Source organism: Lathamus discolor, chromosome 6 (assembly GCF_037157495.1).
Source record: "Lathamus discolor isolate bLatDis1 chromosome 6, bLatDis1.hap1, whole genome shotgun sequence".
NCBI lineage: Eukaryota > Metazoa > Chordata > Aves > Psittaciformes > Psittacidae > Lathamus > Lathamus discolor.
Window position 1 is genome coordinate 49,311,411 of NC_088889.1, and position 25,509 is coordinate 49,336,919.

The following is a 25,509-nucleotide window of genomic DNA, read 5'->3' on the forward strand; positions in this document are numbered from 1 at the left end:
AAACAATTCAAATAAAATTTCAGAAAATTTGAGCTGGAACCTGGAAATTTCCCTGTTGACTTTTTAGACCGTGAGCTGTCTTATAAATGCTTCATGCTGTTAATGCTAAATAAATAGGAGTTTTGAGGCCCATTGCATGGGAAACATAGGAAGTCTGTAGTATCAGAAGGAAGACTAATGTGTCTGGAAACCATAGACTCCAGTTTTCCCTGTTCAGCTATTGAATTTGTCTCTTTTACTCTCTTTCTGAATTTGTCTTGCTCAAAAGTTCCACTTCAGTCCATTTTTCCTTATTTCTTTTCTGTGCTAATTTTGAGGAAGTGGCGAGAGTATTAGGATACATTATCAGTCCATATCTATATATATGTAAGTATGACACACGTAAATAAAAAGAAATCCTTATATATTTTGGAATAGTGATCTTAGGCCGCTGTTAAGATCAGGAATCTTAACAGGTTCCCCACTCATTTAGTACATTGGAAGTTTAATCTAAGGGTATCAAAGAATGCCTTTGGCCAAGGGAAAATATTTTGGCAAACAAAGGGTAGGAATGGTAGAGATAGGAGGTCTTTTAATAGGTTTCCATGAGACGTGATAGAAAGAAAGCCAGTGCAAAAAGACTAAAGGAAAGAAAAGAACCATAAGGGTGAAAAAAAAAAAGTTAAAGGACAGTACCCAAACTGGAAAGCCATTGGGGAAAGGGAATCATCTGAGAAGCTCCGGAGGGTGGGAATGGAAAACTGGAATTAAGAGGGGACCTTAAAAAAAAAAAAGACAAGCCTAAAGCTTTGTCTGTGCTGCCAAAAAATCTATTTTGCTCAATTCTGGCTAAGCAAGATAAACATTTTTTCTGGCTTGTATAGGTGGTGGCCCAAATTTGTTTGTTACAAGTAGGTTGGAAAAAACCTTCCAGAAATGCTTTTGTCTGGTCTGGTGAATTGTGCTAAATCATATTTTTACTTTGAGTCAAAAAACTTTGGCCCCACAGAGGCCAGCCAAACACCAGAGCAGATCAGACCCGGTTGGATTTCACAGCTGTTCTTAAATTCTGTGGTTTTAGCTGTGTGGATGTGGCTGAAGTGCAGCATCCCGCCAGAGCTCCCAGGGAAGGAGCACCCTGAGGTAGCATTCTCCAGCTCTGCCAAACACCAGGAACAGCGTAAACAAGGAAGATTCAGCACTCAATGGTCTTGATGTCTGTAGTGTAAAATCAAAATGTCTGCAGTAGACAGCAACACAAAGGACGAAGGCAATTAGTGTGAGTGTGCTTGTTCCACAAAAGTGCGCCGTGCGTTTGGCTCCATTTTGTACAACTGCAGTGAGGCTGAGGCCCAAGGTGGATCAGAGACCTGCTCGGAGAGTGACTGAATATTGCCTTTGTCTGGTTTCACGAGGCTTGTTACTCACTGGGAGTGGGCCTAAATGGCGCTGCATGATGTGTCTTCCCCAGGAGCCATTCTGCTGGGTGAGCATCACCAGGTGCAGATGTTTGACTCTGGCCACATAAGACCATAGCCACAGTTCAGGCTGTAGAAACACTCATCTCTCAAATCACAGTCACCAGCAGGTGGCAAACCAAAGGCCAGCTTCTGCATCAGTTCTGGTGCTCATCAAACTCCTCAGAAATCCGTTCGCTTAGTACTCATGGGTTAGCTTTTTGACACTCGCTTCCTGAACTGACGGCTTGTGGAGTAGGATGAGCACAAGGGAATTGGCAGGGCTGGATGAAAGAGAAGTAGAGGAAATGCACAGTTACAGGCATTTGTGTCCAATATCAAACCATGTGAGGCAGTGAAGCTACTTGTTTCAGGGTAGCGTGCCCTCAGCCACCAGTGCTACAGTGGTGGAAAAGACCGGTAGCACAATCCCAACAAAAGCTGTGTGTTTCCACTTTTTCCTATGAAACAAACAACTTCAGGTGGGTTTTCTCGAAGCTTTGACAAACCTGTGAGTGTAGTAAACTAATAAAATGTGGTTTGGTACATATCTGTACCTTGTGGTTTGTTCACCATATATGCAAGTTATTCCTGCAATTGCCATACTTAGTCTTCATGGGTAACTTAGTAAGCCAACCAGGGACATTTACAGGAGCTCTCCTCTACCTGGTCATCTCTTCTCACTGAATGTCTGTAACCACACATCTGTTCAGTACCTCTATCGTTTGTCAGACTTGGTTGAAAAAGTTATACATTGGGATACGGAATGTGATTGCAAAAGTGTTGTCTGTGTGAAAAAAAAAAAAACCAAAACCAAAAACAAAAAACACCAGACTAAAAAGAATCCTTTAAACAGTATTAGGAGGAAAATGACACAACTGTATTTTTCAACTTCAGTGATTGCAAACAGGATTTTATCATTTCTTCTTCCAAGCAATGTCTAATGTCCTACTGCTTTTGTTCAACAGAATGTTGCAACTTGAACCTGCTTGTTTTAGTTGAGCTGAGAAAAGACTGGACTCATAAATGCTAATCTAACTCCTTTTGTGTGAGTTCCAGCTCATGCAGAAGAGCTAATAAGGACATGTTAAATTGATTCTGGCTGTTAGAAATATGGTCTATATCATGGGTCCTTAGTCAGCTTTTCAGGCTCACAGTGCTCCATGGGATGTAGGATGTTAGTTTTGGGCCACTAGCTAAAGGCATCTTTATTTTATTCAGCACCATTTTCTCTGGTATGCCTCCATTGAGAGATAATTGAAGGAACAATGGTGAATTGAGCTGGTCCGCCTGATTTTTCTGACAGTCTGAGTACCTAAAGATTCTTGTACTGTTATTGGTTATTTTGCAATAACATCTGTGACCCCTATTCCGTATGCAGAGCTCCACAATATAAGGCACTATGTACACACAAAGAATAAAAAGATGGTGCTTGCCCTTGCTGACTTCAGATATGGTTTACGGTTCATACAGCAACTCAGTATGTCAAACTGAACATCAAAACTCTTGGCCAACAAAATCATAAACCATTTGGAAACAAACTCAGCTTAAAAGGACCATATGGATCACCATGTAAATGTTGTCCTGTTGTACACTCAAAACATTTCTGATTTCTGATTGGCATGTTGATAAACTCCTGTAACCAACAGCATATGACAAAAGGGCTAATCCAACATCCAGTGTTTCCTAAGTGGTCATAAATGGGATCACACTTATTTACGAGCTTTCAGAAAGGGAAAATGCATTTTCAAATTGTTCTATTGGCAAATAGGAAGAGCAGATAGGGAAAACGAAGAACATACTTGGTTACAGTAAGTGCCCAAAACCATAGAACAAATACCAGTGCTGTATGAAAGCCTGCTGTAAGCAATTTGAGCAGTCCATTTTTCTTACAGAATTATCAGCCATGAGCTGTTCCCAGTAGATGAACAGTGCCCACCAGTCTTTGCCAGCCAAAGAGAAAAGGGGGAAAAAGAACTTTGCACTTCAGTTGCTATGGTCCTTGTTGAACTCACAGTAGTTTTGCAAAGCAATGTTCACAGGCATTCATTCTGTATTCAGCAGTGTCCTTGACCATACCCCCTGCCAGTAACAGGACCTTTAAGTCCAAGAGAGAGACAGAGAAACAACTTTTTCTTTCTTTTTTTTTTTCTTTTTTTTTTTTTTAACCATCTAGCAGAGGATGTGCTGAGCCAAAATAGAAATAGCAAGGTCAGGGCAGGGCAGGGCCCTGCATGTCATTAACCAGGCCTGGCTAGGAGTGATTAAATATGTACAAGAAGCTTTGAATAGGCCCAGGGAGGAGGGATGACATTGTGGAATACAGAAAAATCATTCTTTGGTGCTGTCGACTGACTAAATACAGGATGGAACTTAATTAGAGAGATAAAAGGAATTTATTTTAATTATTTTGATTTTGGAGAAGACAGGTTTTTTTTTTATTTTCTGTTGAGTGTTTTGTAAGAGGGAGAGGGGAGGGTCTGGTCAAAAAGTGTGAGCCTGGCTTAACAGAATCCAGATAGCCTAGAGGTACATGCTGACCTAGCCTGCAGTTCTCATGAGTATAACTTGATGAAGACCCAGTAAAAAAGACGAAATTATACTGGCAGTGAAAACAAGGCCATGTTAAATTTTGGAGGCACTCTGGTTAGAAACTGATGACCTTTGAGCACATTGCACTGTCTGTTTCATTAGACATGTTAGAGAATTTGAAAAGAATGAAGCTTTGAAGTGAATAAAATACTGTGTCAAGTGGTGCTTTGGCTGCCCAGCTTGAATTTGCTATTGGGGCTGCCTAACTTAACTGACATTTTATAGCAGTATTGTAATTCCTGTACAACAATCACATTGTTGCATAGGCACCTAGGCACTGAATGGCCACAGTCTGTGGTTCATGTCCATAGAAACTACCAGCCTAGCTGGTTGAAACTAAAATACATTTCTGTTTGTCCAGAACACCAACAATAATGTCCTTGCAAAATCCGTAGGGACTGTTTTCTAAAACCAGCCCATAGGAATTTGGTTCTCAACTTCATACCTCTTCTGAAAGATGACTCCTGCAGCGGCACAGCACTCCTTAGGGTCATGTTGGAAGGTCAATTCAGAATCAGCTGGGGATTTCTGTATACTAATTTTTGCATGAATTTAACTTAAATGCTAGTGTATTTACACTAATATAAAGATATTTGTATCATACTGGTTCTTGTTACCTAAATACTGTATTTTTCCTTCTCATCCGGTATGTCTCAACTACCTAAGAATTGTTCTCTTGGGCAGTATGGGTTCTTTACTCTTTTACAGTAAATATAAATCTTATAAAAAATCTTTTGCTCTTCTGAAAGTCATTTGACAGTGGAGCTGACATTAATGGTCAGTTTATTGGCAGAGGAATATGGTTTGATTTATATGTTTTCTTGCTACAGTGTCAGATTGACAGCTCTGGGAACAGAAATACTCAGCTGATTGCCCAAACATGCAGCATACTGCAAACTTTGCCAACCTTTCACAGCGATAGTATCTTGATCCTTAAGTGTGAGAGCATATCTAAGCCTTCAGAGGGTATTCAGTGCTGAACCTGATAGGGCCTAAGAAGTACTTTTTGTTAGGTCTCATCATGATTCACCAAGGTAAACAACAACTGTGACTTTCTTTTGTGTAAAGCAATTGAACAGCCAGCCTGGCAATAACAGCTCCCAGTCAGAATTAACAAGAGCTACATTTCAAGCTGCAGTAACTTTATCCTAAAAGGCTGCAGATCCCATTTTCCATCCCATGAGTGAGTACTTGCCCCTGGTCATTGTATCTCTCCCCGCTTTTCCACTACCAGGAGTGACCAGCTGTGGGCCTACAAGTTTAGGTCGCACATTCTTCGAGATTTCTAAGCTAGCATTAGTGCAAATTTAGACTCTGGGACTTCATCAGAAGCAGTATTTGTCAATAGATGGTTGCTGAATCAACACTGCAGTTCCCATGTACCCATCACAGCAAGTTCTAACTGCTGACTGATTGTGAAACTTCTTGTTCTCTCCCTGACCATTCCCCCTTCTGCTCTTCTCCTTTTCAGCTTTTCCCCCTCCCATTTCTCTCATCCATCCCCTTCCCCATTTCCCTTCACCTTCTCTCCATCCACTCCTTTTCCATTTTTTCCCCCTGCTATTGTCAATTCCAGTCCTCCTGCATGTCCCCATTCCTGCTGCTCTCCCTTTCTTGCATTACATTTTTGCCTTCATTGGTCCCTGCAGTTTTTTCATTTATTCACCTTCCTATTGCCCTCCCCTCATTGTCACATGGAACAATCAGCAGTGTTATGAAAAGGGGGATGCCATTAGCAGCATTGTATTAATCTGTTCTGCATCATTCCTCAGCCTTGTCCTCTCAATTTGTTACCAGTTGCCTTAACGGTGACGTACTTAATATATCAAATTTTATTCTTTTCCTTCCTTTTCATTAGAAATCCAGGAGAAGGAGCAGAGGCAATATGGATGTGCTTATTTGTCCTTTTCATGTCCCGTGAAGCCAGGGTGGTTCGACTGTGGCCTTTTTCTGTGCATAAGAAGGGGTAGAGGCCCTGCCTTGAAAAACTTGGCTTTTTCTTCCCTTGAGGTTTTCTTCTAGACCCTCTTTTAAGTGAATGGAGCAGAGTGATTTTCTTGTATCGCTGGCATTCTTTTCTTTCCCTCCTCCTCTCTGCACAGTCACGTCCCTAATTAATTGAATTCCCTACTAGACCTTTTGTGAGTCACTTCAATTACCCATTAGTGAAGCAGCCTGGGATTTCTGCTGTGTTTTCACTCATCTTCCTGGAATTTCTCTTCTCCCTCCCTCCCCCCTTCCCCTTTTAGTCACTCTGGTCTGTGAAAAGCATTAGATGGACTTCAGCGCCGAGTGCTTATATTGTTTGCAGGCCCAGCTGCATACTTCCACACTCTGCCTTGTGCGTCACAGCTATTCATCTTGTTTTGTACTTGGCTCTGCTGCAGATGCTGTAAATATGGTAATTTTAGATTCCCTGATTGGAAAGGGTTGCAGGGCGGGTCTAAGTGGTAAAAGCAGTGTTTGATTTACACTAGTTCATTCTAGTTTCACAGAGTTTGGGGTTTTAAAGATACAGCTGAAATGAGACATGGTTTTAATGGCCATTTCTTTTTTAGGGTTAGGAGAGGGATAAATGTGAGGTTAGCTTTGCGTACTGACGTGCAAAAATGCTGCCCAGAAACTCTAGTGAGACTGGAAAGAAATAAAACATGAGCAGGAGAGGAGGTACCTCCTCAGATTATTATGTAAGATGCCTTCACAAAAGGATAGCTGCAAAATGTGGATGGTTCTGAAAACTGCAAAAATGGAAAAGATCCAGGACAGAGAGCTGTGAAAGGCAAAGCTGGAATTTAACAGAAATGCCATCAGTACTGAAGAACTTATGGGACTTACAGCAGTCCCTGAAGAAAAAAAAAGAGAAATCAATGAGCAGCTTATTTCTAGACAATTTTTTAAACAGTGGGTAGGACTGTAGCAGGTAACACGCATTGTATTTCTGAGGAGAGTAGGGCAGTGATAAAAACAGTTTGCTAAAATTATGGTGGATGCAGCGAGTGCCTGAAATCTGATGTCTAGAGAATCACATTTCTATTCAGAAATTGAATTTGTATAGCACGAGTCTTTCAGGCTCAGGGTAATTCTCAAGTAATACAGAGATGGGAACAGCATCACTGGGAACCGACCTGCTGGAAATGTGCCCCACACATCCCAGGTTACAAAAGTAATTTACAGTGCTCAAGCTATCATGATACTTTCATATTACTAAGATACTTGTCCCTGTGAGGTTAGAGTATTTCACAAGAGAACGGACTTTTGATAATCAAGCTGTTGTGAGAAGGCTCTCTCTCACGGCTTCCCAGGAGGGGCTCATTTGTTGGACTGACGGGAAGTGAATTTATGAGGACTCCCTGCACATCGGTATTCATAGGTACTTTTTTTCCTTTTAGCTCTTTATGCAGTCAAAGGAGAAAGGAAGGGAATGGTGTGAAAATACCGCTTGGTACAGGCACATTAAAATGTTTGTACGAGGCCTACTGGGAATTATTTTGTCTTTTATTCTTGAAACGTTGCCCCCCGGTAAGCAGCAGTGGATTTCAGAGGTTCATTAGATGACGCTGGAGTTCTGCTACTTCAGAGGGTGACATTACTCAAGTTGAAATTGAGACACTGAAAAAGACAGAAAGGAGGTAGTGAAGAGTTGCATGTATGAGCCCCCTTTTTCTTCATGGGGCCATGCAGCAGCAAGGCCTGTGTTGTTTTATCTAAAATTATCAGGTCATGGCAGCAGCATTTTTTAGCTGTCTGTGCTGTTGCTGTGTTTTCTTACACACATACTATTGCTAGTATCATGTTACAAGGTTTTATGATTTGACAGGTCTTACACCTTTTGATTTCTTACATATCCTCTTAGGTGAAGTTTCCTACTGCAGAGTTAGCCTGGTGAGAGGTCGGCTACCCAGCTTCTGTGCTGAGTGGCAGCAGCATCTGAAATGCAGCCTCGGTCCTGCTATCACTTCACCTGATAAGTTGTCCTGCGTGTGCCAAAGGATGCCAACTGTGCCAGGGGTACTGACACCGGGTGTCTTTCTGTGCCTTCCCATACCCACTCTTTTCTTTTCCTGAGTACCCAGTGGGACTCGAGTGCAGAGGACTTCTGCACTAGACTGAGAAAAGAATCCATTTGTCCCAGCACACAGCTGGCTCCTGTAGCACTGGAAACATAGCACATAGGTGAAAACCCTGTAAAAACGTGTATCTAATGTTCATTTACCTTACATGGGACCTAAATTCTCCTCCTGTCATGTTACTAGATTTCTTTATGTGTTTTTTGCCACTTTGTAGCACTGCAGCACATTGCAGCACTGCAGCGCTGCATAGCACAATGGCTCCTACGAAGTGCTGCTGTATTTTACTCCAGAGCTATTTGCACCTTAGGAGCAGGTAGAAACCTTACACCAACTTCAATAATGTAGTTAGTTCAGTCAGTTAGTCAAGGAGCTGCAGAAATTTAAGTTTATTGTATTCCTGGCCCATTTTTTGAGTTTTCACAGAGAGGTCTATGTGTATAAATGAATCTGCAACTTCTGGAAAATACGGTCTATTGAGGAGCTATTTTGGACTTCCAGGGTTCTGCGCTGTGAAATGTCCTAGAGCTTGATAGGTTCCCAACTGCAGGCTATTTTCATTACTGTATCTTTTCTGAGAGAGCAGCAAGAAAAACACTGCTTTCTGGAACAACTGAACAGTGACGGAGTTTTCTATTTTTACATCTGTTTTGATACACAAAAACTAGATTTAGAATATGTCTGCTAAATCCCTCTACACAGCAAAAAGTGTGAATGATAAAGATGATTTTAATTCCCCCTGTCTCAGAATCATCCAAGGGACCAGCTCCATCTCTGTACATGTAACATTCTAAGTGGTTGCTCCAGTATATGCCCATTTATAGCATTTCTTTAACAGCACCTTCTCCCCTGACTGTCTGTCATTCTAGATGAGGTATGCTGTTGGGAAAAGGAGCATGACATGTGTGACATGAGCATCACAGTGTGACAACATAGTTTTCAAGGAGCTCCAGTGATTATCAAAGTTACAGCTATCTAATACTAAGGTTATTAAGGAAGCACACCTGTAAGATGTAAATAGGTAATTAAGTATCATATGCCCAATCTTTTCCATTTTGTGCTGGTAAATTACTTGCTGGTTTTGAGGGAGAAATGGTCCTTTGGATGGGATTTGCCAGGAGAAAGGGAAGGGTACTCATGTGTGCAGCCATAAGGTTTGTAATTTAGCTGTGCTCTGTGCAAGTGGTTGGTAACTCCTCAGAGCTGTAGAGCTAAGGACAGGATAGCCCCATGGTAAATGAAAAAGTAGGGAGGGCAAAGATGTGTGGGGCTAGCGAAGGCTATAAGGCATATTAAGGAGAAAAGAACTAATAAAAAGGCGACATTCTGGAGAAAAAAAACAAACTACAGTGTAATGATGGGGAAGGTAATACCTTAGTAGCTGTGTTATTTTTGGAAAAAGGAGAAGGGAATTGGGTTAGGGTAATCAGAAAGATCAGGGAGGAAGAGATGGTTAGTAAGGACCAAGGTTTAAAGTATGACTCTGGAGGTGATTTGTTGCCAGGTTTGAGATCAAATGAGGCTGGATATATTATCAATTTAAGCAAGCACATGCAGGTAAAATATGTGTTCAGAAATACTTCGCAGAGCTGGACTCAATCCTGTGTAGCGCAGAGAATTCTCAACTCTTCCTGACCTCCCTAGAACCTTTCAGGAAGTGCTCAGTACTTTGTTTTAGTCCCAAATTTGTTTTACTTAAGTATTATTACCCTCTGCCCCACTGGCAGCTTTTCCCAGCCCTGAGTTGCTTGATACACATGGCAGTTTTCAGGGCTTCAGGCTCCATTCACATGTCACTTGGAGGTAACCTGGCACGTAACTTCAGAGGGTGAAGTTGCCAACTTTTGTCCTTTCCCTGTCTGTTGCTGCATTGCCATTTGATGCATGAGGGTGACATTGGCAAGCATATCTTACCCAGTGTCCTTAGCTGGGTTAGCATTTGAGCATGGGTTAGTATTTGAGCCAGTTTAATCCAGAATTTCATAGGTCCAATTCTGTATCTAATTCTTCTATAAAACTGATGTCTAATCTAGTCTAGTCCATCTTTTGGGTTGCAAATGGCAGGTTAAATGACATGAACAAAACTGTGCATTTAACAGGGCATGCAATTTACAGGGCAGAGATGGAAAAAAATCTTTGAATTGGTTCCCTTGCTCACAAAAAACTTGTAAACAGATTATTTATCTAAAAAATGAAGTACTAATCATGCCACCTTTTTTTCATCTAAGCAGCTTGATGACGAAGCTGTGGCCTAGTCATTGTTTCTCCCTGGGGTTTATATTTGATTTGCAAACACTCGGGACTTTGAGAGGGTCAGTTTGCATTCTCTCTCTCCATTATGCTGTGTGCTTAGAGGGGGTTTGTGTGGGCTATCACACTTGGCTCCCATGAGATCCCACATCTGGTAAAGGATAAAGTGTATGACCCCACGCCCAGCCTCTTCCTTACCTCCAGCCTTCCCTGATCATCTGAGAAGGTTAAACTAAAAGCAACATCCATGATGGCAAAGGCCCAAGTTTGAAATGTGTTCATTGTATGTGCTCAGTTCAAAAACAACATATCAAGGCGAGTGCAGTCCTTACAAGTAGCACCCCTGGGCCTTCTTTTATTCCAAAGCAGAGATATTTACCCAAGGAAAAGAGGGAAGTGACAGGGTAACAGAGTACACATGTTGTGAAAATATGCAGGCAGAGACTGAAGAAAAAATAACATTCTGCCACAAGTAGCTGCCTTGTTCCTCAACTTTTTTTTTTTTCCCTTCAGATTAGAACCAGCCATTTCTTGTGCTCTTTCAAGCACCTTCTGTGGTTTCCTGACAGCTGGCTGGAGAGGATTGAAATCTGGCTTGAAAAATGGGCCATGGGTCATGTTATTTTCAAGAGAGAAGCAAAAAATTCCCATAATGGTCAAAATGCACAGGTTTGGGGTTTGGTGGGGTTTTGTTTTAGAAAATCAGTGTTGGATATTTTAATATATAGCTTCACTTTAAAATTATTAATAAAGAACAACTACAGAATCAACTCTTCACTGCTCTTCCCTCTGGTTGATTTATAATGGCAAGCAATATTTTGTGTGGAGTTGCAGCCTGTCATTTTACTGTGTCTGGAGTGGGAGAGGAAAATGTTCAGCTTCATAAAAGAGTATACTGGGGGTTTCTGGAGGTATTTTGTTGGGGTTTTTTAATGATGTGATAACACTTCTCTTGCAAAAACTGTTTCATTAACAGAAAGATAAGTCTGAGCAACAGCCTGCAGGCTGGTATTCTGGCTCTTGGCTCTCCTGAGCCTGAATTGAAAATACCAATACATTCCCAGCTTTATGTTCAAGCAGATGGTTTCTGTTAGGAGTTATAAACCTTTCTGGTCTTTTGTTCTTTGGTGAACAAGTTCTCTTTCTTAAAAAGAGAATACTTAGTTCACAGAAGTGCTAACTTACTTGACCTGCACTTCAGGGCATGAGGCTTCCTCTTGGGAATGGGGTCCACTACCTTTTGTAGCCAAAAAGCACAGCCCAAAATAGTAGTGCTGTCAACTGGGTTTAAGGAAAGAAAGGGAAAGAAAGCAGGAGTGTGGGAGAGGTACAAGAGAAAAATGTCAGCACGAGGCAGCAAGTAGAGAAATTCAACTAGCATGCCCTACCATATGGAGAGAGCCATGAAGTCAAGCAAAAGTCCTACTGTCTGTGGAGCATAAAGAAGGTGAAAGTGTTGATTGACTCTTCATTTTTGAACAGACAGACAACCAACCAACTCCAGGCAATGGCAGAGCATGATGAGGCAAGTACAGCAGCACTGGGAGTGGAGGGACTGCATGAGTAGAGAACTGGGACCACACCACCTGACCAGGCCATACTCTGCATCAGCAAGTCTGCATCCTCCAGGATGTCTCCCAGAGGATCTTTCTTCTTGCTTCAATAATGAGTTACAGTCCCTTCTGTAGAGGAACTAGAATGGGGTCAAAGGAGAGTATTTCTCTAAGAATTTGAATGAAAGCCCATTCAGTACAGTTCACTGAATAAAGGAGGTTTTAATGGGTAACTCAGATTAAAATAGTAATCTATTCCTACTCACAGTCAACTCCCCTAGAATGAGAACAAGCAGCACATTCTAATAGGTAGATGATACTGGTGGAAACTAGGAGTTCCCTAGTTCTAATGTTCACTCAGCTCTGGACTCGAGTGACAGTGGATAACATGGTGAAACAGTTTCACCTAGTGGGTAATAATATTGAAGTACTTTGTGAAAATGTGTGGGACAATTAGCATCTGCAAAATGTTTGGAAGATACCAGTTTCCGTATTTCTGCTAACTTGTGACAGTGCATCATACTGCATGGTGTAAAAGAGATCTGTTAAATTAACTAAACAGATGAATGTGTCTCCAGATCCCCTCATGTCCATGCTACAAATGATAAAAGCCCACAGGTAAAAGATTGAATTGACTGAATACAATTTTCTCATCGTATCACTAGGTTGCACTGATTTATATGAAGCTGTGCCCTTCATTAATGATTTGGCTTCCTATGTCCAATTGATTTATAAACAAAATTTATAAATACTAAATTTATCAGCTGTGAGAGAGTTTGCTGTCATAACCTTTGTCTATTTTCATTAGGGATTTCTGCACCACAGGTGCAAATATAATTTTGAAAGGGTGTGTTTTATAGTCTTCAGTTGTAGAATGAGCCCTTTCAGTGGTATTAACTCTCCTACATTCACACCAGAAAGTTGACCTGGCTTCTGCAAGTGCTATTGAGTGCCAAAACAGATTACTCCTACTGTGTAACCAGTTTTCACCTGCTTTTGTGTACGAAGCCATTAATGAAAGAATACTTCTCGGAATGGTTTAATGGTTAGAGGAAGGTAACACAATTCAAGACTATGCTAGGCAGTAGCTTAGGTACATTCAGGGACTGTTTGCAAACCACAGCAAACCACTTTATCTGTAAAGTACCTTCCCTGTCAGAATACTACCACTTTGCAGGCTTTGTTACTCATAAGCTGTTTGCAAAGACTTAATGCTCTGAATCACTAGCTATTCTTATTGTAGTATGATTTTTATTTATTTAAGTCTCCTTTTTTTCTAGTTGCAGTATGATTGGCTATCTAGCCCTGTTTTTCATATGACATACTGTACTCACTATTGTTTGAAATCGCCATTAGAACACTTGACAATAACATTTTCTTTCTGAACCCGCTTGTATTTTTTCCAGCACTGATTTTTTTTTTTCTTTTCCTTTCCTGTTTATCTAAAGTAGTTGAAGGAAAAGGACACATTGCGTCAAGGCTGATAGGGCAAGAATTAGACCTACTGTATGTGCTGGTTGTATTCAGGCTTCCTTTCTCCTCCCCCATAACCAAAGCCAGCTCTGCTCCATTCTTTGGGATGGGCAGGATATTGAGATTTACAAGACGTCTACCCTTTGAAGTACTGGGAGACTATGGTTCTTTCACATTTCTTTCTAAAGCCTGAGGAAAATAGGTACAGGGATTGTGAGCTTGGAAAGCTTCAAATTCCTCGCATTTCAGGTGATGTGTTTGCCCTGGGAGTAATAGTAAAGGAGTACAAGGTTTGCTGTGATTTGCTGCTTTGGATCAGTTACAGTTAAAAACTTGGTCTGGGCTTAGTGCAGAGCCAAATTTTGAAGTGATTTAGTCCTACTGTGTACATGTTTACTCCTGCATCAGTATGGACATAATGGGCGAATTTGCCCTCATGGAGTTGCAAAGGATTTGTTAACACACAGAAATCCCACCAGTTTCATTTAAATGAGTTTAGCAGATTTACTGAAACTCATGCCACACCCGTGTTCCTCCTCTGTTTAAGCTACATTTTAGTAAGTGCTTACATAAGGGCTTGCAATAGTTTAAGTAAATTAGATATAAACTGTACATCTACTTAAATCAGTGCAATTTTTCTACATAAACAAGAACTAAGTAAAAACCTATGGACAGCCCCTTTCCTCTGGACCCAGCTGGAAGGTGTCACTGAGCTCAGTTACTTACCACAGTCCTCTGTCAGCCACTTCCAACCACTCAGACATGGATGGGGTTTGTGTGTGCACTCCCCAGTATGTTTCGCGGTGGACGGTAAAGGCACATCAGCTCAAACCACTCGTTTAAACTGATGTGACAAGTCCTGCCTGAAGTGTGTTAGGGAGTGCTTACAGTGGCAGCTCTGCAGGGCAGACAGCAGCCCTGAGCAGGGCGGCAGCTGGGGGCACCTGCAGGGCAGCAGTATCTCAGCCTAGGACAGCTGTTGCAGAGTGAGCATCTGCCCATTGCTTAACTTGAACACATGCTAGCTTCCCTTCAACCAGTTTATTCACACTTTACCCCTTACTAAAGAATTCAGAATTGATTTAATTTACAAGTCAAGGTGCATCAACTTCTATCCCCTACTGTGCCAGTATTAATCTGTCACAGGTCAAGAGATTTGTCCGCTGTAAATCATTTCCATTTCCCAGTTAGTGCAGAATATTCAAGAGAGCAGGTTTCAGTTCCAAATACCAAGGGTCTCCACTTTAAATTTCTCTTCAGAGTGGTTTACTGTCTAAAACTGGAATGCCTTTGCACACCTACCTTTCAGTTTCAGTCTTTGTTTTGTTTTGCTTTGTTTGTCACTGCTGACCAAAACCAGCCTGTTTTCTTTCCATTGACTTCAGTGGAAGTGGGGCAGCATCCACTTGCCTCTGTCTTGACCAAGGAAGTTATTTTATAAATACCTGAGAAAGCATTTTAGCATGAAGGAGCAAACATGCTTATGGGCTGCATTCAGTAAGAACTGCAAAGTGGATTAAATAGTTTCTTTCTGCATTTCCCCAGGGTGCTGCTCCATAGCAGTTTAAATCGCTCAGTCTGCTGTTCTTCTACTCATTCAGCTCCCAGCTGTGTGTTCCCTGCTCTTTCTCTTGCACTGGCACTTTCCTGACCTGAATAGTTGCATGAACTGGCTTAAACTGGCTGAAAAACAATCCTGGGGGATTTTTTTTTTAGGCCACTCAGCTGAGACTGGGTGAAGGTGCCGTGGAACTGTATCTTCAGGTAATCGTCCATCAGTTCCTCTAAGCTTTCCCCTTACATAAGAAAGTGCTGGCTGGTGCTGTTTCCAGGACAGTTTCTGAACTTGGTGGCCTGTGTTTCATAGCTAACTCACAAATGCAATTCTCCATGCAGCTAGGGCCTTCTGTAAAGGTGAAGCAGTATACATTCTTAAAAGCACTTTAAAGAGTGTCCTAAGTTAATTGCTAAATAGACTGTTTAACATCAGTGAACAGTTCAATTTCAGTGGGACAGTATAAACTTTCAGGCTTGTATTAGGCATTTTGCTCTGTAAGACTGGGCTACTTTGTCTCCAGGAGTTAGTAACAGTAAACTAAAAATCTGAAGGCCTTTCAGGACTGTATTGCCAGAGCAGGGTTTAGAGCTCTGTTTCCTGTAGTCCATTTCTTTCCCCTCCAAGCAGAGAGCTGTTGATCACCTTGATTGCTTCTCCATGAGGGATCCTCACTCCATGTTGACATGCAAGAGGAGACCTTAGAACTTTACTCCTGCTTCTCATCTTTAGTCTTTCTGGTAAGACTCAGTGGTCCTCCTTGAGGTTAATTATGAAAGACCATGGTCAGGCCTGGAAGCTTTGTCACTGGTGGCAGCAGAGAGGTTCCAAATTGAATGGTCATAGTCCCTACGGCATTCCTGTCCTTAGCCTTCCTCTGCCTGATTCAGTGGCTGCGCACTGGCAAAGGGTGGGGAAGCTTGTGCTGCTGCTCATGCATCATGTGTGGTTTTTTATAGTTAGAGAGCTCTTGATCCCAGCATCCTTAGGGCTTTTTAGCAACACTAATCTGATCTGCAGGCAAAACAGAATGAGAGCTTTGATCCGGCAATCTTGGTTTGTTTTTGAGTAATCGCTGGTAAAAGGAGGGTGATGAGGGGTTAGTGGGTGGCTCTGTTTGTAAGCACAAAAGCATGTATCACTACACCTGCAATACCAGAAAGCATCTACAACAATGGCATTTAGGCACATGAAAGCCCAGGCAGTGACTTCCAGAGGAAGCTGACAGGTTAAGACCAGTGCAGATAATTGCCCCTGTTAACCAGGGAGCAGGGAGCATCTGGGTATATTGAAGTGACCTAACTGGTCTGCTAGGGACTTTAAGATTCTTTTGGATGTGTTTGGTCATTAAGGCATTTGGAATTGCTGTCAACTTATTGCGGATGGACAGGCAGAGCTAGTCAGCAGTTGTCTTATACTTTCCATTATAAAATCTTGCTTTCATCTAATCATAATTTACCACTGCATTTGAGTCAAAAATGCTTATATAAGGGACTGCTTTCTGAGTGGTTTTAGCGGAAAGTTTCTTCCAAAAGCTTGTATTGAGTTAGGAAAAAAGTGGTTGCCTTGCCAGTGATTGAAAGCAGCTCTTTAGTTAAGAAGCTCTGCAGCCTCCATTTTTGAGTACAAATTGCACGTGACTGATGGATGCATGGGATGTTAGGAGAAAAAAAGGGGAAGGACTTTTATTTTCACATGAAAATTTTATGCAGACAATGATACTGTGAGCATGCTCCAGCACAAAGTTGAGTCTATTTTCTTTTTTAAATTCCTTTTTTCTAAGCTTTAGGAACTGTTGGGTCACTGGAAGGCAGTAGTAGGGAATGGGAAGTTAAGCTGCATGTGCCTTGGTTCAAAGTACTCCTCGGGGCATCTTGAAGGAACAGGAATGGGAAGTAGCAAGTAGAACCACAACAATGATGGGCTGGGAAACTGAACTGCTGAAGCAGAAGAATGTGGGAGTGACAGCCACAATAAGCTTTAAGATTGGGGTGGGATGAGGAGATCTCCATAGGAACATATAGCTTAAAGGGACTCATCTCCAGGCCTTAAACGTATGCTGAGGTTTTTGAATCTCACTATTTCACTGTTATGTAGCAATTGGCTGACAAGATACTTACAAGAAAGAGCAGCGTGGTTCCTGTTAGTGCTAGCAGTTGAAAGTGTACATCTTAGATCTAAAGCCATCCAAACCCTAAAAGTATCAGCATTTTTCTGTGATGGAATGTTGGGGGTAATGCAGTTTGTCATTTTAAATTAATAGGGTTTTGACAACTCTAAACCAAAACCTTGCTTTTTGGCTGTAGGAATTTCCATCTAATACAAGTGGAACTCAGTAAATTTTGCAAAAATACGTCAAACATGGCAACAAGTCCGAATCCTGATGTCTTTGCACTGATGGGCCCATTCTGTGGAAACATTAAGGGCGTCTCATTTATGAATCCTCTGCAAAAAGCAGTTCAGTAGTTCAATCCAGAGAAAGAGGGACTTTGGTGAATTGTAAAGCAAGAATTCTATCTAAATAACAACTTAAATTTTAAAGATCCCTTTGGTACAACCTACTTCTTCAGTACAAATGAATTCGTGGTAAGGACATCTTTTTACTTTGGTAATAACTACATTTCTTTCTTTCTTTAAATTTCTTTAAACTTTTGGAGTACTCGTGTGTAATTTGAATTTCACTGTCTCTAGCAATCACAGAATTTGCTTCAAAGGCTGCCTGTTCTGAAATGTTCTGTTTTGATACTGGCAGCATTTAAATCTTTCTCATCTTTCCCCGAAAACTGGGAATTATCTCTTTATTTGTGAGGGTTAGAGAGCGGCCTAAAATGATAAACTCATCTTAGGAAACTACAGAATTTATCATGAGATGGAGATCTATTAGCATGTATGTTTGGGTGTGTTTTTTTTTTTTTTGCTTGCTTACATCTCAGAGTTTACCAGAACATACACAAATATTTTCTAGTTCTAAGAAGTGCATAGACCTGAGGTTTGCATATGGCTGTCTCTCCAAACCACAAGTGACTAAAGAATGTCAGTGTGATGTTTGGCTGGGTAAAGGAGGGCAGCACTCCTAAAGCAGGCTTGTGGTTTTATCCTTGCAGTAAGAAGACTCAAATGTTACAAAGATTATTTTCTTTCACATGTATCATAATTTATTTTTTTCCACGGTCTGAAGTAGCAGCACCTGTGTAACCTTATTTAACTGCTTTCACACATTTTTCTTTCCCTCAGCTAATATTCTGCCAATGTGACAAACTTTCCTCTCTTTGAACTGCAGAACATTGTGAAAGCTGGCATTTCTCAGCCTTGTCCGGTACTGTGAATGTCTTCTATACGCTGTTCACTGGGAGCTGTCATTTTACTAATACTATAAGAACATGAAAACTATCAAACAAGAATAAATCTTACAGGGAAGCTGTTACAACTTGCTAGGGGGAAAAAAGTTTAATGCCTGTAAGGACCCATTGTTTGCTTAGCCCTGAGCCTTTCCCAGGCATGGATCATTACAGATAATTAGGTACTGCTCTTTGATTAAGAATTTTTTTCTCCAGTAGAGGCTGTGAGGAACCTTTATCCATAGACTTGAATTCGATGTTAACAAGAGGAGCTTGCATTTATGTTTCCGTACCTTTATGTTGGCAAAAGTGAAAAGCAGTATGTTTTACAGCCTTAAAGATGGGAAACTCCTTTCCCATTTTCTGAAGGCCTCAGGGGTGTTCATTCAGGTTTTGGCTTCTCAGCTCATTCTGCTAATGAGAATGCAGTTTAGCTAGGGTATTTGAAACCTGCATAGGAGTTCACCAAGGACTGCAGAGGACTGAGATTTGTCATGTAGTTAATTCCTATTCGCTGGGACACTACAGGAAAATTATGATAATCACGGTTTGCACTCCAACTAAGGAATCATGTCTCCATTCCAGTTTATTTTCCCCTCACGAGGATATACCCTTTCTATCTCTACAGTGATGGTAGTTCATAGCAAATGATCTGCCATGTGGGTAAGTGGTATTCAGTTCCTCGCTTGCTGGTCTCTGCCATCTGGCGCAATTGCTTTGCTATCTGTTACTTCTTATCCAGCCTAACAGAGCTGACTGTCCCTGGAATGGCCTAAAACTGATTTCAAAGAAATGCAGGTCTGTGAAAAGATAGGTGCAAGTTCCTTGCAAGAGGGGGCAGATCATACCTGAATTCAGTCTTCTTCTGAGTCCAAAATACCTGCCTTCCAGGGACCAGAAAGTCTTAATTTTCATGGTGAACAGCCCTTTGTTAGAGCTCTCAGCAATATAGGGAAGGGAATTTGTTAAAATACTAATTTTATTTCCACACTCTCACTTTAAACATGAGCCAATTCTATGTTTTCCTGAGAACCAATGAGGCTTGAGATTTTTTTTTAATTAAAAACCAGCAAAGGTGGGGTTTGTGTTTCCTTTCCCGTCGAATGCATTTGAAGCACCTCTGTCTCCAGCTGGCTATGGGAGCAGAGCCAGCCCATAATGGTTTCAAGCCCAGTGTGTGCGTAGGGAATAGGGTTTTCACCTGATTGATGACTCTGAAAGCATTTGCAGCACAGAGTGCTGAAGCTGGTGGCACTGAAGCTGTTTAGAAGAGAGAGGAGGTGGATGTGTTTTTCAAAACCTGGCAATTCTTCCCTGTCAAGTGAAGTAAATGGCGCATGAAGGATCTCATTTCGTCTGCTTGTGGGTACTCTGCTCCATGAAACCTTTTGAAGTGGTTGCCAGAGGATGTAGCTGAGATTGGTTGAACTTCCTTGGAGTCCTTTTCCCTGGCCCTATAGCCATTCTTTCAGCAGGGCTGTCAAAAGTGTTGTTACTGGGGCTATCCACTAGGACTTTGTAGGGGTAAGCCTGAAAATGAATTCTTGACCATGATATTGCTTAAGAATGCAAAGCAGTGTGACATGGAAACATCTCCTACAATCGCAGTATCCTTTCCAACTTTACATAGCATTTAGTGCTTCCCAGACTTCATATTGCTCCAGTTTTAATTTAGATTTCTTACGAAAATCATATCTCTACCCGATCTGTTACACAATGGCCCCATTGTCATTTCCTTAGGTATGATAACATTACTTTATGGCCTTGTGATCTTGCAGTCATCTTTATAGCACCTCACTACTGGGAATGCTTCCAGCATTATGCTGGAGAGGGGAAAGGAAACATCTTTGTAAAGGAGTCTGCTTTTAATCATCACGTGTGGGTAGGAGTGAGGTGTACTGTGTTCAAGGTTCACAGGTTCAAGGAGCAGGAAATAGGATAGGGTGTTAAGCAGAATGTGAAAGCCCCCAGGATTGCACTTCGGAGGAGTTGACTTCTTTTTGAGTGGGGAAGAGAAGACATCCTCAGTAGAACTTAAAAAGTATGAAAAAGGCAGAAGAAACATGGGGACTAGAAAGAGGGGAAGGAGTCTGAGGAAAGAGCAAAGGGCAAGGTAGCACAGACCTTGCTTGTTGGGATGTATGTCTGTAAAAATGGGGCTGGATATCTGAAAATGGGCTTTTCTGCAGGTTTTCAAGTTCCTGTTTCTCACCAGCTCAGGAACTGCATGCATGGCCTGTTTCATGATAGATTAGTGTTTCCATGTGGAACTTTAAAGTGCAGACATACTTGGAGATGGGCAGGTGGCAAGAGAAATTATCTGAGCTTTATCAAAAGCCAAAAATTCAGGGAGACAGACATTTGGTTTCAGTTGTGGGCAGATGCTCCGGTCAAGTCTTATTTTGTCCAAACCACTTCCCCTACCCTTAGGCGTGATATTTTCGGAGTGAAAGGATGGGCAAAGCCTGGGGAGATTCCAGAGCACAGCTTGTTTTGCAGCTGGCTGGACATGGAATTCATCAGCAACAAAGCAAGACTCGCTCTTCTCTTGCAAATACAGCAAGAGCTTGGACTTGAGCACACACACAGAAACATGCACATACGTGCATGCACAAACACCAGAACAAACCAGTTCTCTCCTGTCTGCTGGGGAGGCTTCAGTTGCAATCTCTGAAGCCAGAGGTTTCATTTAAGCCGTTCGGGCTCTGAGCACTGTAGCCCTGCCTGCCTCCTTCCTCTCCCAGCATGCAGCCAGAAAAATCCTCCCCCTCGCCTCCCTCCCTTTCCAGCACGCATAGCACAAAAAGCAAAAACCAACCCAAGCTTGCCTTTGCAGCTGGGACTTATCAGCCAGAACACACACATGTAGGTCATCCATGGGAACTCAGCAGAGTGCTGGATCAACGAGAGGACTGGGGGAGGGGGGCAGGGGATGTGCAGGGCTGCAGGAGGAGCAGGGCCGGATTCTTTTTTTATCGTTATTATTATTATTGTCTGCTCTTTTAGAAAGGAAAAGGAAGAAAGATTACAGCAGCTTTTCTATTAAATGAAAAGATTAGCATGCCGTGGATGCTTTGCTGGGGCGTGATGAGATTTGCAGCAGATGAGTTGGTTGCTAGGCAATGCTAATGAAAAGCAGATTTTCAAGACTCCTGCGCTGTGTGGGCCCAAAAGTTATCTAGCCTCCCTCCTGCATCCCTCCCACCCCTCTGCCCCATGCAACCTCCCAAATATTTATAAAATCCTCACCAGGAACAAGAAAGCCAGATGTGGGGCTGGGTTTTTGACAGCTCGCCCTTCCCCAGCCGCCTGGGAGACACACACACACACACATGCACATGCACACACACATGCACGCACATGACTGCTGATTTTCTTTGCCTTCTTATAAAGGAGGAGGTAATTGAAAACAAAACAGCAAACTTAAAAATAAGAATAAAAAACAAGTGAGCAGTGGCTCCCAATCCCTCTCTGTCTCTGATTTCGGAGTTCAGTCAGAGTTTAGGGCTTGCATGTGTGTGTATGTGCATGTTGGGGGTAGGTACGTGTTTGTTTTCAATTTCTCCCCATGCGTTTTCAAGCTGGGCTCTAGCTCTTCCCCTCCTCCCATCCTGCTGCAAGCCTCCTTTCCCTTTCAAGGCCTTCCGACACAATGAGCTTATTTTCCCATGCTCCCGGTGAAAGGCAGGCTATGTGCGTGAAAGCTGCAGCCTCGGAGGACCCTTTTAAATACAGAAATTGAACGTTGCTGAAGTTACAGACAGGGTTTCTGCTATTTTTACAAATGACCCGTGTCTTGCTCCCCTTCTCAGAAGTATCAGCATTCTTAGGTATCTTACCATCTGTCTCTCAATTGTTATTTTAAGTGAATTTAATGTTGATATGACAGCCTTGAAGACTGATGTTTTGCTGCTTGCTCCATCTTCTCCTTATTGCTTTTACTGTGCCTCAATCATAAAGCAAAGTCCTTTTATACAAAAAAAAAAAAAAAAAAAGAAAAAATGGATTTCTTCATGGCCAGTTTTTGGCTAAAACTGGCAGAAGGGCATCATTTAACAAGGTCTAATTCAAAATAATCCAGTCGAGTCATATAGCCCTGTCATGAAAAACCAACACTTTGAATTTATAGAGCTACCTTGGGCCTTTGGATTGCACAGGCGAATGTGCAGAAGCAGCGCCTCACTGCACTGCTCACTTTTAAGTTTCTTTCATCCCTTGCCCCAGTATATCATGTTGGATGTGAAGGGCTATAGTCTCCCTTTAATGCCAGTGTTTATTTTTCATGAATGCTTTTGGGGAATGAAGAGGTTAGCATGAATTGGAAACAGAGTTTTAAATTGCTGTGAAGAGTGAATGCGAGTCTCGTATGGTGGTCCCATAAAGGTAGCCCAAGTTCGACCATTAACAGTCTTGGTTGAGGTTTGCAGAAGCCAGTGGTACTTGGCTTAATGAAAATAAGAGCTTGTGGGAATTTTGTGGGATATTTTATTTTATTTTGTTTTGTTTTGTCTTAAAACACACTGGAGCAGCTCTGTTTTTCCTGGACTCTTTCTCACTGATGACAGTATGAATTGTTAATCAATACGAAATTCCTCAAGCAGTCAGATTTGTGGGGCTGCTGTAGCAACCTCTTTACACTATATTTCAGATGGCAGAGGCCCGTATGTTCTTTTTTTTCCCTTTTCTTCTTTTTTCTACCGTAAGCAGTGTTTTAGTCAGTATTACACGGATATTAAACCACAGTCCTGATTGTGTGTGATCATTAAAAATCTCAAGGCGTTCCCTCCGGACCTTAAGCTTTCAATTATCAGTTAGGGGAATTAAATTTTGCTTCCATAAATTCTCCTGCTGTTTCAGTTTAAATAGGGATGGCCAGTTTCTAAATGCTTGCAAATACAGCCAGCTGCTGTGCACGGTCTGTGCCACTACTTTGCAGGTAACACTCCACGAGTTCAAATAAGAATTCTGGTCCTGCAGGACATGTTACAGGACACGTTAGGGAGTGTGATAATGCCAAAGCAACCACATGCCCTTTCTCCTGTCCTTTGTCAGGCCAAGCAAAATGCCTGGAGGGCTCCACATTTTTGAAGCCTGGCTCCAGGCATTCCAAGGCTGCAAGGTGCTGTTGACCAATATAAAGGGAAACTTCTTCACCTTTTTCTTAAGCTGTTCTGTAATGCTGTCCAGGGTGGCCAGCTGCTGCCTCTAGCTCCATTTCAGTCATAGATGTAGGCATTCGTTTGTGTACTTGTCCTTCTTTACTTTGATATCTTCTAGAATAAAAAGTAAGGTACAGATGCAAAATAGGGGCATCTCTGGAAGTTAACATCATCTGATGTTCTGTACTCTGAAATCAAGCCCCAGCATGTGCCTTTCCCACATGGTTTTGCTCCCACCAAAATGGTGTCCCAAAAGCCTTGCATGCACATGCCGACTGAAATCACTCCTTGTACTGCATGTCTTTATGAGTAACCAAAGGGCTACAAAAATACTTTGGTTTGTGATATTGGCAGAATTGGGTGATGAATGTAAAACATGGCCAGTTTTCATCCGCATGCATCCGCATTTTTCACTTTTACACTGACAACTCCTGAATTTTGGCCAGTCAGATGTTAGGAGCATGCTGGTCAATAGCAGACCCATTTGATATTCACCTCTGTAACCTCTGTGCATACTATATTTTGTATTCACATATCCAAGAATTGATAAAGGAAGTGCTACACCTGCAGGAAGAAGAAGCCAGACTCTGTGATTTATCTACATTTACGTGTGGAGATAAAGTTGGGATAAATCTGGTGAAACACCTCCTGTAGGCTTCAAGGTGTTTGATTTGTTTAAAAAGTAGCTGACACATTTCAAGTGTGCAACTGAAAGCATTCCTGATAGCAAACTTTCCTTCATATAAGGCTTGCCCGAGTAGCCGCTGGAGTCAGCGGACTTTCTAGGCAGTAAGATAGGACTTGGGGGTGAGTACTAGGAGATCTACACAAGCAGAGTGATATTTGCTCATCAAGAGATAGCAAAACATTTACTTTTTCCCTACAAGAAATGCTGTGTAACTGAAATGTGTTTTGCTGGATTTCTGGTTCCACAACTGCCACTACTATCCCTACTGATTGTTTGGAGAAGGTCCTCTGCAGATTCACACACACTCAATTGATCATGAATGAAGCTAAGAGCAGTTATTAATCTTACTGCCTGGTTGCACTCTAAACCCCCTTCTAATCCTGCCTCTGTTCTCTTAGACAATGACGGCAGTGAGACGAAGGCAGGATCAATGCCAGCATGGAGCTGCCCTTTTTAGTAGTTGTTGTGGCAGGGTTTTATACATCGGCAACAGTGAGTGGTTCTCAGGGTACTGGGGGGAGAAGGGAGTGAAGATGAATTAAAAAGGTCAGATTTTGTGCTCCTGAAGGGGTGGCAGAGTCCCAACCTGACTCTTGGTCCCTGGTGAGGTTTTGGGTTCCTTCTATTTAACGACTGACCTAACGAGATACTGTGGCCCTACACCCCTTTGGAGATCCATGAAGAGCTCAACACAAGCTGAGAAAGGGTGCATTGTGTCTTTGATCCACTGGGCAGTATTTCACAGACTGGCAGATTTAATGAAATCTCAGAGGAACCTCGGCTCATTTTTTAAGAGGCTTAACATTGAGTTAAAAGTTCCCTTTACTCCTGCATTGTTGGAGACCATTCCCTTCTTGTGTACTGCCAGAGGACATGCAGGGAATTGGGGCTTCTTGAGCCCAGATTGTATATAAGCAGCTGGTTGAGATTGGTTAGAAATCTGCAGGAGGAATAGTGGGATGCAAGAAGCTTCCTAAGCTTTTCTGTGTTTCTCAGTCTTTGAAGTCATCCAGTGCCTCACATGTGATGTGAAAACTTTGCTCCACACCTGAAAGGAAAAGCAAGCTACTGATAAGGCCTTTTGGTCAGTCATTTTGCACTGCATGGCATGAAAAAGCTAAGTCTAGTACCACTACTTCTAGTAATGATATTTGTACCACCATCAGTGTTAAAAAAGGCCAGCTGATTCCACAGCAAGAAACATAGACTTGTGTTTGGGTTGGAAGATTATCTAGTTCCAACCCCCCTGCCACAGGTAGGGACGCCTTCCACTAGACCAGGTTGCTCAAAGCCCTGTCCAGCCTTGAAAACCGCCAGAGATAGGGCATCCACAGCTGCTCTGGACAGCCTGTTCCAGTGCCTCACCAGACTTGTAGTGAAGAGTTTTTTTCCCTATTA

The 25,509-nt window shown here is 42.1% G+C and overlaps 1 protein-coding gene across 4 annotated transcripts in view; it reads left to right on the top strand.

Moving 5' to 3' along the window:
* RAD51B (RAD51 paralog B) overlaps positions 1–25,509 on the top strand; it is a 430,051-nt gene that overhangs the window by 328,422 nt on the left and 76,120 nt on the right. Inside the window, exon 11 of one of the 4 annotated variants that reach the window (XM_065686723.1) lies at positions 10,859–11,115. The exons of the other annotated variants lie outside the window; for them this stretch is intronic. Coding sequence (XP_065542795.1) covers positions 10,859–10,863 — 5 coding nt within the window. The 3' untranslated portion in view covers positions 10,864–11,115. Of the gene's footprint in view, positions 1–10,858; positions 11,116–25,509 lie in introns of those variants that run through there. 4 annotated transcript variants of the gene reach the window in all.